The sequence below is a fragment of the Ovis aries genome, chromosome 16 (assembly GCF_016772045.2).
Source record: "Ovis aries strain OAR_USU_Benz2616 breed Rambouillet chromosome 16, ARS-UI_Ramb_v3.0, whole genome shotgun sequence".
Taxonomy (NCBI): domain Eukaryota; kingdom Metazoa; phylum Chordata; class Mammalia; order Artiodactyla; family Bovidae; genus Ovis; species Ovis aries.
This window is the reverse complement of record NC_056069.1, coordinates 37384919-37398775: the sequence shown is the minus strand read 5'-3', so window position 1 is coordinate 37398775 and position 13857 is coordinate 37384919. Positions and strand designations below refer to the sequence as shown.

The 13857-nt window shown below is 36.2% G+C and overlaps 1 protein-coding gene across 7 annotated transcripts in view; it reads left to right on the top strand.

Annotated features, from left to right (window-relative positions):
* Positions 1-13857, top strand: part of NIPBL (NIPBL cohesin loading factor) — a 197997-nt gene that overhangs the window by 123183 nt on the left and 60957 nt on the right. For all 7 annotated transcript variants that reach the window (XM_042233855.1, XM_012097046.4, XM_004017042.5 and 4 more), the window contains 4 exons: positions 7814-7996; positions 12623-12820; positions 13049-13120; positions 13217-13306. In XM_042233855.1, the coding sequence (XP_042089789.1) occupies positions 7814-7996; positions 12623-12820; positions 13049-13120; positions 13217-13306 (543 nt within the window). The remainder of the gene's footprint in view (positions 1-7813; positions 7997-12622; positions 12821-13048; positions 13121-13216; positions 13307-13857) is intronic.

The window sequence follows — 13857 nt, the reverse complement described above, 5'->3', positions numbered from 1 at the left end:
ACCAGGCTTTCCTGTCCTTCACCAACTCCTGGAGCTCACTCAAACTCATGTTCATCGAGTCAGTGATGCCATCCAACCATCTCATCCTCTGTTAGCCCCTTTTTCTGCCTTCAGTCTTTCCCAGCTTCAGGGTCTTTTCCAATGAGTTGGCTCTTTGCATCAGGTGGCCAAACTATTGGAAGCTTCAGCTTCAGCATCAGTCCTTCCAGTGAATATTCAGGGTTGATTTCCTTTAGGATTGACTGGTTTGATCTCCTTGCTGTCCAAGGGACTCTCAGGTGTCTTCTCCAACACCATAGTTTGAAGACACCTTTGACATAGACATAGTAACTGTCTCTTAGAAGATTTTCTTTCTAGTGTCTTTCCCCTTCCAGGCCATCCTACAAATCACTGCTATAATAACTTTTCTAAAGTACATTCTGATTCTCTCCCTCCTTAAAAAGACTGTTACATCTGAACCTTACCTACTTTTTCTCCCTATTGAATATCATGCTGTCCAGAGCAGGCACAGCTGGAATGCTCCTGAATGGCCTCCAACTCCTAGTTCTAGGCCCCTGTCCTCCATCCTCCACCTCACTCCACCACATTGCTGTGAAAACCCACTGTGATCATGAAATATCTTCTAGCCATTCACAAATAATCATTGACCTTTTTCTTGTTTCCATAAAATATAGCTTCTATTTCTTTAGGAAAATTCACCTCTTAAGTTAGTATAATGTTAGCATTTGTTTTGTTCAACTCCTGATACAATTATCTTTTACAAACGTACAGTGTGTATAATTGTCATTTTGCATTCTCTTTTCTTTACATTCACTATCTCTGTTCTATCATCATTCATAATTATCTCTAATGTGATTTACTGTGGTCCCCTATTGTTGGACATTTTGATGTTACAATAGATAAAACTGTTCTAAACATCTTTCTTCATAGAGCTTTTTGTTGTGTTATATTCAAATTTCCTTGGGATAAATTTCCAAAAGTGGTATAAATGGATTGAAAGATTCGAACACCGTTTTCTGTTATATATTCTACACTATTAGCAGAATCTGAGTGTCCACCTTTCAACTAATTGCAAGCACACTTACAGAATTCAGAAGGAAAGCATAAATCATTTTATATCATTTTAAAACAGTCTTATGCATAGCAGTTAACTCCTAAAGGCATTGCCATATAAACATAGTGGAGAACTTGATCTTTTCAATAGCGATCATGAGTCAAGAAAGTTATCTTGTTAAAAAATGATGGATATGATGCTTCCCTGATATCTCAGTTGATTAAAAAAATCCGTCTGCAATGCAGGAGACCTGGGTTCAATTCCTGAGTCGGAAAGATCCGCTGGAGAAGGAATAGGCTACGCTCCAGTATACTTGGGCTTCCCTGGTGGCCCAGCTGATAAAGAATCCGCCTGCAATACAGGAGACCTGGATTGGGAAGATCCCCTGGAGAAGGGAAAAACTACCCACTCCAGTATTCTGGCCTGGAAAATTCCATGGACTGTATATATCGTCCATGGGGTTGCAGAGAGTTGGACATGACTGAGTGACTTTCACTTTCATGGTACTTTTTAGAAATATTTACATAAAAAATAAAAGTAATTTCTGAATAATCCAAGGTTTTATTGTAACATGGCTTCAAAACAGTAACATGGGCTACTTTTATATCAGACTTATAAACATAGATAATTAAGCTCTCTGATACAAGATAGTGAATATTGTATCAACTTAGAATGGGTAAAATCAATTTGAGTATAGTATTCAAATTATTGTTTATTTTTCACTGAACCTATAGTTTAAGAAATGATGGGCTAGGAATTCCTGAGGAGTCCAGTGGTTAGGACTCCATGCTTCCACTGCAGGGGGCACAGGTTTGATCTCTCGTCAGGGAACTAAAATCCCACAAGCTGTAGCATAGCCAAAAAAAAACTGGGTGGATTAACTTAGAAGAACCCTTTCCATCTATATTTTTTTCTGTCTTTATGGTTTGAAAACTTTCAAACTCCTTTGATTGTGAACTAAGGTAAGAAAGAAAATGCATGTTGTGATCTAATACACACATACATACACAACACCTACCTTTATTACTGGCACGTTTTCTCTTTCATTTTAAGCACACTGCTAGTTAAGAGCTACAAAACTGACTCAACAACTTGCTCATGGGTCACAATAGGCAACTTGAAAATTGCCAGCAGTTTAACACTAATCTTTATGTAATGATTATATAATGATTCACATTAGTTTCAGGATGGTCTTCTCAAATACCGTCAGAAAGAGAATAGCTTCAGATTTGACCCTGATGACCCCCCATAGTCACAAATGAATGGTCTGTCTTTATATATATATATATATTTTTTTTTTTTTTAATTTTGTAATCCTGAATAAGTTTCTAGCTAATGCTTGGGATTTCTGCCTCTTTACCAAAATTATGACAACTTTAGACCTGATTATCTCATACTTTTTATCCTAAACCATTACAAAAAAGCAAACCCTTCAGTAGTATCTTTCTCCTAGTTTGCTGTTACTCTCTCCAAATAATTAGTAAAATAAATAAGACACATCAAAGTTCTTCCTCTAAGGTCAGCTGTGACCTCAAAACTTTTCCTCATCAGTGTCCCTACATTTGCTTTGAATTTTGGTTCCTAGCACACAATCTTCATCTTTACCCCTGTTCTGCATCAGGTTAGGTAACCTTGTGGCTGCCTCTGGAAGGAACATTTCATGTCCTGGTCTCATAGTTGAACCCCACACTTTTCCAGCTTCTCTTCACATTGCCTCCCTTTGTTTCTATGGCCCAAGTGTTAACTTTTTTCATGGATATGTCATTAGCATTTCATACTCTTTGGATGTTTTTTCTATCAGTGGTGGTTTCAAATTAAAAAGTTGGCTTGCGTTTAGAAACCGTTTGCACCAAAAAATATGTCTTCAAACCATATTAACACAGGATTCCAGGAAGGGCAGATTGACAGCCTGCACTGCTCAACTTTTTTTTTTTTTTTCTTTTTCTTCTTTTTACCCCTGATTGAAGTAAAAGATCCATTTATAGTTCAGTTCAATTCAGTTCAGTTGGTCAGTCATGTCTGACTCTTTGCAACCCTGTGAACCACAGCACACCAGGCCTCCCTGTCCATCACCGACTGCCAGAGTCCACTCAAACCCATGTCCATTGAGTCGATGATGCCATTCAACCATTTCATCCGCCGTTATCCCCTTCTCCTCCTGTCCTCAATCTTTCCCAACATCAGGGTCTTTTCAAATGAGTCAGCTCTTTGCATCACGTGGCCAAAGTATTAGAGTTTCAGCTTCAGCATCAGTCCTTCCAATGAACACCCAGGACTGACCTGCTTTAGGATAGACTGGTTTGAAATCCTTGTAGTCCAAGGGACTCTCAAGAGTCTTCTCCAACACCACAGTTCAAAAACATCAATTCTTTGGTGCTCAGCTTTCTTTATAGTCCCAACTCTCACATCCATACATGACCACTGGAAAAACGATAGCTTTGACTAGATGGGCCTCTGTTGGCAAAGCAATGTCTTTTCTTTTTAATATGCTATCTAGGTTGGTCATAACTTTCCTTTCAAGGAGTAAGCATCTTTTAATTTCATGGCTGCAGTCACCATCTGCAGTGATTTTGGAGCCCAAGAAATAAAGTCAGCCACTGTTTCCACTGTTTCCCCATCGATTTGCCATGAAGTGATGGGACCGGATGCCATGATCTTAGTTTTCTGAATGTTGAGCTTTAAGCCAACTTTTTCACTCTCCTCTTTCACTTTCATCAAGAGGCTCTTTAGTTCTTTTTCACTATCTGCCATAAGGGTGGTGTCATCTGCATATCTGAGGTGATTGATATTTCTGGCAATCTTGATTCCAGCTTGTGCTTCATTCAGCCCAGCGTTTCTCATGATGTACTCTGCATAAAAGTTAAATAAGCAGGGTGACAATATACAGCCTTGACATACTCCTTTTCCTATTTGGAACCAGTCTGTTGTTCCATGTCCAGTTCTAACTGTTGTTTCCTGACCTGCATATAGGTTTCTCAAGAGGCAGGTATGGTGGTCTGGTATTCCCATCTCTTTCAGAATTTTCCACAGTTGCTTGTGATCCACACAGTCAAAGGCTTCAAGAAAGCAGGAATAGATGTTTTCTGGAACTCTCTTGCTTTTTCGATGATCCAGTAGATGTTGGCAATTAGATCTCTAGTTCCTCTGCCTTTTCTAAAACCAGCTTCAACATCTGGAAGTTCACGGTTCACGTATTGCTGAAGCCTGGCTTGGAGAATTTTGAGCATTACTTTACTAGCGTGTGAGATGAATGCAACTGTTGTGGTAGTTTGAGCATTCTTTGGCATTGCCTTTCTTTGGGATTGGAATGAAAACTGACCTTTTCCAGTCCTGTGGCCACTGCTGAGTTTTCCAAATTTGCTGACATATTGAGTGCAGCACCTTCACAGCATCATCTTTCATGGTACTCCTCTGTAATATTGGTAGGTTACTGGAGCTACATTTTGCCTACCTAAAATGTTTTTTATGACATAAAATTTTGAGGTTTATATGAGTTTTCTGGTTTGTTTCTACATTGTTTCTGGCTTCCATTGTCTGAAACGCCAATCCTAAAGAGTCCATTGATTGGGGTTGTTTATTTTAATCTCAGGATTGTTTCCCCATTTAGAAAAAACATACATAACGCAGTGTTAATTATTAAATTAGTGACTTTCGGGGACTTTTAATCTTTTGATAACTTCTCATTTTAATAATCTGGTAAGTGTCCTAGTGTGAGTGATTTATGCTAGGAATTCAAGAGTGCTAAAATGTAGCACACGTAGAAGTATATTTATTCTTTAGCTTTAATAGAGCCAGAAGATAAAGATGCACTATATCCAATGGAATATCCATCTACAGAAGTATGGTGCCTCACCAAATTAACTACATGGCACTATCAAGCCAGTAACTTAAAATTTTGTGGTGATTCAAATAACCTAATTTAAAGCATAAAGTAGTTGGCATGAGAGAAAAGAGGTGAGAAAGATGATCATAAAGGACCTGCAGTCTCAGGGTTTTAAGAACAAATAACAACAATAATCTGTAAAATCATCAACATATTAAGATGCAGCCAGTGAAACATTGTTTTTACATTATTAAAGGACTGTTTTCTAATTCAGGTAAATGATCATAACCAAATATGTTCTAGCAATCATTTACAGTACTCACTGTTTATTCATTTCTGTTAAAACTGAGTCAGTTATCCAGTCTTCAGTGTAATAAAGATTCTGGCATAGAAATGTCAAGCATTTTATTGCCTACCCTACATAATCAAGGGACCTTGCTGAGTCAATTTCTAAAGTGTTTGATGAAAAGGAAGAAATACAGAAAATACATAGATCTATGAAGTAGATATATCTGTTCAAAAGGAGGAAGTCCACTTCTGGAGGACAGTACATTGAGAGACATTGACCATTGCTGGATCTTTCTTTTTTTAGTTGGATGATCTTTAGAAATGAAACACGAAGTCTTTAAATTGTGTTGCTATATCAGCTTTATGCAGAAGTTAAAATGATGTACAGAATAGTAGAACTCTTAAGTCTGATAGTATTATTTTTAATTTAAGGAATTAGAAATGGTAAACTACAATGAATAATCTTTGTTACCTGCTTTGTCAGATATAAGGTATAAATTTTCTGTGTTTCGCTATTGTGATTTTTTTTTTTTTCTCAAGAAAAAATGAAGAGAGCAAAGTCCCTGTTCTTGGGATATAATGAACCATTGTAAAGATAGAGCAAGTACCCATATATATCTTAACCCTTGATTATTTATTGTGTATTTATCTCCAGAATAATTCTATGATATTTTACCAAGTCAGCATATCTTTATGAATGGAAATTTTAATCTTAAGTAGAACATAACAGGCAAATTTGCTTCTTCAGAAAATCTCATGGTGAACTAAAAGCCAGATACTTTTTGGATTATCCATATTTATAAATCCCCAAAAGTTATAATGTTTCATGTAGTACAAAAAGAAAGAATTTCCATCTTTAAAAAATTTGGAGCTGTCTTCATTTGTATAAAATACAGCAATTCCGAAACTATACAGGTGGTACATCTGTAAGTGAACATAAGAAATTGTGAACCACCGAGTCAGAAATCACTTAACTGACCATTTCATATACATACTTAATATTATAGATCATGCAGAAAGGGGAAAGTATATACTGGATGACATGATTCTTCCATCAAAAAACCACCTATTTAGTGAGGTGTTCAGAGCATTAAGAACTTGTAAATGAGATGAAGAGTATGTTCACCTTGGCACTGAAGATAATGATGATCCAAAACTGAAGTTGATTTTTTTTTTTTACCTCTACTAATATTCTAGAAAGTGAACCTCACTAATATAATACAGTTAAATTAAGAAAGAGCAAAGGAATATTACATGATTTGAAAATGACTTATATAAATTAAGTTTAGCATTAGTATGTCACGATTCTAAGCAATGAAGTCTTTGGGATTTTACTAGTCATGAGTTTTACATCTTTGTTGGGTAAATTGTTGCTATTCACGTATATGGACGAATAGAAGTTATCAGTTGCTGAAATAACTCCTTCATGATGAATAAAAGGATTATTTGTCATTTGAGACTGATAGTTCATGTTTCATCTTCTTAAATTATTAGTGTTGTATATTCTTGTGATGTTTAAATTGTCTTAACCAGTACCTATTTATTTTGGGAATGATTTATATTTAATCTTTACATAAGCACTATTATCATTTGAATGTTATGGTCTTAATGTTGATTATAGTTACTAATATTCCTGCTGTAAACCACTAAGGTACTCTTTGCTCCCAGTTCTTAAAATTTAGGTAAGACATCATTTTTATACTTCCAGTCAAAGATTTACATGGGTAAGTAAAGTAAGTTAAAATTGTCATCTTTAGTAGTCATCAAGGACAAATTATCTTGAGTAAATAACTTTTGCTAGTTCTACTTTATTTTTAAGCTCTCAACAGGATGTTAAGGATTGATTTCTTCTTAGCAGCTATTTGTATGTTTGTGTATATGTGTGTAGGATTAAATAGTATATATTATGTTAATAGTTTAATAGTATTCTTTATTCTTTCATGGAAAAATATGAGTTTATTTCATAACAGATTTGAATTTACCCTTTTCAGCTGACATATTTTAAAATGCTTTTTTCTGTTTATCTTGCCTTTCATGTTCCTGTTATCTTCAGTTAAACACATATTTTGGTTTAGCGGTTGGAGGAAAATTTCTGTAATAGTAAAGGTATTACTGTGCCTCTCATAGACAAAGATAGGTAAAAGCATATGAAATCTTGTCCCAGACACGATACACAACCACCAAGATCATATAGAAGAGAATGAGGTGACAGGTATCCTCTCCAGCTCTTAACATTTATATTGAGGGATATAATTACTTTCAAACTAACTGCTCCAGAACTCTAAAACAAATTTGAGTGCTACCAAGAATGTGAGGTATACACCCTACTACAGATACACCTGAAAATGCAAGTGGGTCTCAGTCAATGCAAACAAATGAAGGTGCTGATTATATCAAAAATTGATAATATAACTACCCTTTATTGCTATGTAGCAAGTATCTATTTTAAAAGTTGTTTATGATGATAATATGTATAGAAACTGCATTATCAGTTTAGGGTTAAGACTAGTTATAAATATGGATGTGTTTTATTAAAATACAAGTGTAACTTAGAAAACTTACATAATTAATATTTCATTTTGTGTTTTAACAGTTAAAATTTCCCTTTTATCTTCAGATTTATGTTTTTTCTTACCTTTTATTAATAGGTAGTATAGATCAATCAGTGTTAAAAGAATTACCCCCCGAACTCCTGGCAGAAATTGAATCCACCATGCCACTTTGTGAACGTGTGAAAATGAATAAACGCAAGCGTAGCACAGTTAATGAAAAACCAAAATATGCTGAAATCAGTTCAGATGAAGATAATGATAGTGATGAAACTTTTGAATGTAAGTATCAAATAAGTTTATTATTACTTTAGAATTAAAAAGCAGATTGATGTATTTGTTTCATTTATAATTTTTTGGGTTAGCAAGAGAACAGTGATCTTAATAAATAGTATAGCAAGTTTTTACTTTATACTTAAAATATGTGTGAAAGATGAGATCAGTTGGCACCAAGAAAAAAATCTTTTAATGAGTTATAATTAGTGTCAGATAACACAGGTATGTTTCTGTATGCATTTAGCAAACATTTATTGAGCTCCCACTATATCTTAGGCAGTGAGAATAAAAATATAGCAAGTATGTGACCCCATCTTTGAAGAATCTTGAGTCTAATGGGGGAAGTATGTAAATAGTTGAAGTACAGTGAGGAGTACAGCAATGATAATAGTAAATCCAGGGTGCTGTGGGAGCACATTGGATTAATTGGATTGGCATCAAAATTATACTGGGGTTCAGAGCGCGCTTACTGGAAGAGGTGACACTAGAGTCTTGAAGGACACGTAGGAGATAGCCAGATGAAGAAATATTTTAAACCATACTATCACTAAATTATGAATGGATTAGCCACATTGCCAGTTATCTGTGTGGTTTGGACCTGGCTTCTCCTTTTTGCCCAGCTGTGTCCTGGAATTCCTCCCTTGTTTCACTGTTTTCCAGAGCTGGCTTCTTCACTACACAGCTACCTCTCTACAACACTGTGATCACCTGTCTTTGCACTAGACTTGCTATACCTCGCCTGTCTTCCTACTGGTCCACTGAAAAAGTTCTTCTCTTTTATCCCTATCTTCCTTCTACTGGAGCAAGAGAATTGAGCCTAGCCAAGAGGGGTCAGCAACCTTGTTTGACTTAAACGGCATTCAGTGGAAACAGACTATGGGAGATCTTCACTTGTGTGCCAACTGACTTAGTCATTATGACCAAAAGAAGTGGGAAGACCACCAGTGTGTTCTACCTTTTCCACCTAGTATCTGTAGATTGAGGTGTGACAAGCAAGGGCAGGAAGGACAGATGCATGCTGCCATTTTAAAATGTATTATTGTTGATGGAAGCCCTTCACCTCCAAAGTTTTTGATCAATGTTCATTTACTCTGATCTTCTCAATATTGTGAGTTCTTGAGCTATGAACAGTAGACTATGAATACTGAACAACTCTGAATACAGTTTTAAAATTGAAATAAAATACAGCAAAATTAACCTGACATTTAATTATATGTATAATTGTTATTGTATTATAATGAGATGTATTTATATGCAGTATATTTCAATGGCTAAAGCTAATACGTTTTTATTATAATTAAATATTTTGTTTATATGGGAACATATGGTCTGGAAAGGGAGAGGAGAAAGGCGATCTGGTGGCCCAGAAACTCACTGCCCTTTATATACATACCTCTGTTTCACTTTCCCTCTCTTCCCCTAATACCCCGTCCATTTCTAAAGGGAATAACTAAAGAGTTCCTTAATTGCAGACTGATTTCAAGTCACACTTCAACTCCAGTTAATTGAGAGTGGCTGCCTGCATTGCTAAGCTGATGAGAATTCTGAAGCTACCTCACAGTCAAGTAAAAAGGGTGGCATAATCAGAAAAGCCCATCAAATGGAAAACAGAAGAGAAAGCCTCACATGCCCCATGTTTGTTGTCATTGCAGCCTCTGTTCTCTTCTTTGCTTTCTATGATGAGAGATGGTGTCTCATGGGAGTACATATTTCATCTTAAAAGCCATGGACCTCATATATATGTCTGAGGATATTGAAAGCTGATATTAGTTAGGGAACCTGAGCTTCAACTTCTGCTTGGGAAAAGGGGAGTGTCTCTGGGTTTTTCAGGAGATCTTAGAATAGCTTCCTGGTTTTGGGGGTTTATTTCTGTACAAGTAACTAGAAAAGTTGACTCGCTGGCCACTGATTTGAGTGATGAAAGAATTCCAATTCTTAGCTGTCATAATTGTCATTATACCATAGCAAAAAATTAGTAAAATGGGGGTACAGTACAAAATGTGAAACTAATATGAGAACATAAGTGACAAGCATTATGCTGCTTTGAGGGAGAGAGATGTTTATGAAACAAAATTTTATTGCAGTTCAATCAAATTGGTTTCCTAAAAATCTAAAACTAAGGAAATAGTTTTGTTGAAAAATAAGGGGAACTATTAAGGGTTAACTTTAAAAGTTGGGCCACACAGATATGGATAGTCATGTACAATTATAAAGTCACTTGGTTGCAGGGGAAGAAGGAGGGGAGATCTAAGATGCTAAAGGGGCACATGGGTGAAATTTAGAAAGGGAGCGTGGAAAACGTATTTTACACACCCGATTGAGTTCTTCCCATACTTTTTCCAAAATAACAAATGATATAAGAATGGAAAGATTAATCATAGTAAATTGGGGTCTTGATAGAACCTTTTTTCTATATACACTGTTTCATAGAAGTTGAATTTTTTCCCCTTAATTTGCCATTCTGTTTTTTTTCCAACTTGCTTAGATTAATGGATATGAAACAGAAATTTCCAAGAGCTATAAAAATTGCCACCAATACAGCATATTATTGTTGTTGTTTAGTTACTCAGTCATGTCCATCTCTTTGTGACCCCATGGACTGCTGCATACCAGGCTTCCCTGTCTTTCAGCATAGTATATCTACTTGCTAACTATAAAGTTTTTCAAGCATTTCCTACTCATAGAATTGAAGGCTTGAAATATATTCTTATGAAATTAAATAAAAGCTCTTAAGTCATATTTGAGATCAAAGAATACTACTTTCTGAATGAACTCGCTTGTTAATTATCATTCTTCAAAGTATTTCAGTACTTTTTGAAAAAATATTTAGTGAATGCTATACATAAGCAAAAGGCTTCCCAGGTGGCACTAGTGGTAAAAAACTCTCCTGCCAGTACAGGAGATGTAAGAGACACGGGTTCGATCCCTGGGTCGGGAGCATCCCCTGGAGAAGAGCACAGCAACCCACTCCAGTATTCTTTCCTGGAGAATCCCATGGACAGAGGAGCCTGGTGGGCTATAATCCATGGGGACACAAAGAGTTGGACACAACTTGAAGTAACTGAGCACGCATAGACATTGCTTATCCACACACAAGACATTGGCATAGCTGTAGATAGAGTACATGAACCAAAGATTGGCATCCTTAAATATTAGCCAAGTAGAGGACTAGGGTGGAGAAGGCAATGGCATCCCACTCCAGTACTCTTGCCTGGAAAATCCCATTGATGGAGGAGCCTGGAAGGCTGCAGTCCGTGTGGTCACTGAGGGTCGGACACGACTGAGCGACTTCACTTTCACTTTTCACTTTAATGCATTGGAGAGGGAAATGGCAACCCACTCCAGTGTTCTTGCCTGGAGAATCCCAGGGACTGGGGAGCCTGGTGGGCTGCCATCTATGGGGTTGCACAGAGTCAGACACGACTGAAGTGACTTAGCACCAGAGGACTAGGGACTCAAGCAACAGTTTCATGTGAAGAACTTGGGTATTGGGGATAGTTAAGGATTTAAAATAGAAGCAAGTCACAAGATAAGCAAAGGAGTCAGGTTCAGGACCATAGACTAGAAAGTAATTCACTGTCAGCAACAAGTGGTCACTTCAACAACCAGTGTATGATCACAGGATGTAGAACACATCAGTTCTCTATCCTGGTTTTAACTTGGTATTGTTATATCCTAGAACAGATGTGCTAAATATTTTTCGCTTGTATTCCTTCCGAGTCTCGCTGGACAGACATTTTTAATCAGTCTTTCTTGCTGAAATATGGTGCTTTGTCTCAGGGCTCAGAATTATTCTCAACATTTTGCTCTGGGCAGCTACTACCGGTTGATCAGAGTTGATGTGTCAGATGAAATCTGTTTGCCAGTTCTGCCTAGAGGCTCCTGTCAGTACTGGTGATTTTAGCAGAATGCTTATACCTCTGGAAGGATGGGGAAGGGATTGAAGGTAACATACATAAATATGCTTATCTAGCATGCATAAACTTAAAAGCTATCTTTTTGGGTTTAAGCAAGTATATTGTTGGAGAACTGAATTCAGTGTGTGGGTATTTACAACTATACAGGTGTATTCTGTCTTTGTATTGGTAGCTCGTGATCAAGTCTGTTGAATTTATAGCTATGTTGTGGGCTTAACTTGGCTGTTAATTGATAGTATACATGGTTACCCACATTCTGTAACAGTTGCTCAAAAGTTTACTTTTCCTCCAAACCCCACTTCCCACCAGCAATCCAAATGTTTTAAAGTGTTTCTGGTTTTTATCCAATTCTAGATAAAGTTTGTTTTACATGCCTTAATTAATCCTGAGTTTTAGATATTATTGATTCACCAAATATCTCTTTAAAATGAGCAGTGTGATTTAATTCCCAGAATATTCCTATCTATATTCATTAGCAAACCAAGTTCATGTAAAATTTTCTAAATCTAGATAAATGCTAAAATAAGTGATACCATTTCTGTACCATAATTTATATTTCTGGTTAATCAGAATGACTCAGAATTTCCTAGTCTCACACAAATGAAGATTGCACCCCGCCCCCCCGCCCGCCGCCCAATGTGGTTCATTTTTAAAGTACAAGTTTTAATAGTCTTTTAAGTGAGGTAAATTATTTGTCATGGGGATTTGCTTCTAGCCTCTAGGAAACGACATAAAAAAGATGATGATAAAGCTTGGGAATATGAAGAGCGTGACAGAAGAAGCTCTGGGGATCATAGGAGAAGTGGCCACTCTCATGAAGGAAGAAGGAGTTCAGGTGGTGGTCGTTATCGAAACCGAAGCCCATCAGATTCTGACATGGAAGATTATTCTCCTCCTCCCAGCCTTAGTGAGGGTAATTCATCAGTGTCAATGGATTTCTTACATAAGCTGATGTTAAACTTAAGGTCTTAACTTTGAAGAATTTTTATACCTTTTTATGAGCTAATTTTTAATCAAGACAAAAATTTGTATTAGCAGTGATTATTGTTCAAGTTTTTAATTAATGTTCAGGAAGAAAGTAGACATAGAAGTATTTTAGGTTGTTATTACTGCATTTCAGTATTTCTTTTTGTTCATTTAGTCGCTAGAAAAATGAAGAAAAAAGAAAAACAGAAGAAGCGGAAAGCTTATGAACCAAAACTAACACCCGAAGGTAACGTTTTAGTTTGTCTTTGTTCATAGTCATCAATTTCAGTTTTCTACTTGGAATGTAGAAGATTAAGTTTTGAATTTTTTTCTTCCTTTGCAGAAATGATGGATTCTTCAACTTTTAAGAGATTCACAGCCTCAATAGAGAATATTTTGGATAACTTAGAAGATATGGATTTTACTGCTTTTGGTAAAATCATTTAAAATATATTTATTTACCTCTAAATATAAACTCAATTTAAAATATATTTATTTACCTGTTTGTTAAGCTTTCTGCCAGTTATTCTAGTAGATTCAGAGGGATGATCTGTGCTCTTAAGAAATTGAAACCTAGTGTGGCATCAAATCTAGTCTGTGTTACCAAATAACTGAAAATGTTGGTATAAAATTCAAATGTTAAATTAGTTTAGTACTGATAGTGTTTTAGGAGTCCTGAGAGTACAGCTACCATAGTAAATTAGAATAATTAGGGAAGCCTTTATGCAGATGAAACTTGAGTAGGCCCTAGAGAAGAAGGGTACTAATAAAAGATGCAGAAATGAGAACCTGCTTAACTTATTCTAAAAGACAATATTTATTGAATAATTACTGCTTGTCAGTAGTATGTTAAGTGCTAGAGATGCAAACATAAATACCCCAGCCCCAGGTTTACGTATGTATTACGTACATATTCTGTATCCAATGTGGGAAACAAAATTGTAAAGCAATTAGAATACGTAGGGTTAATGTAATGTTGTGTTA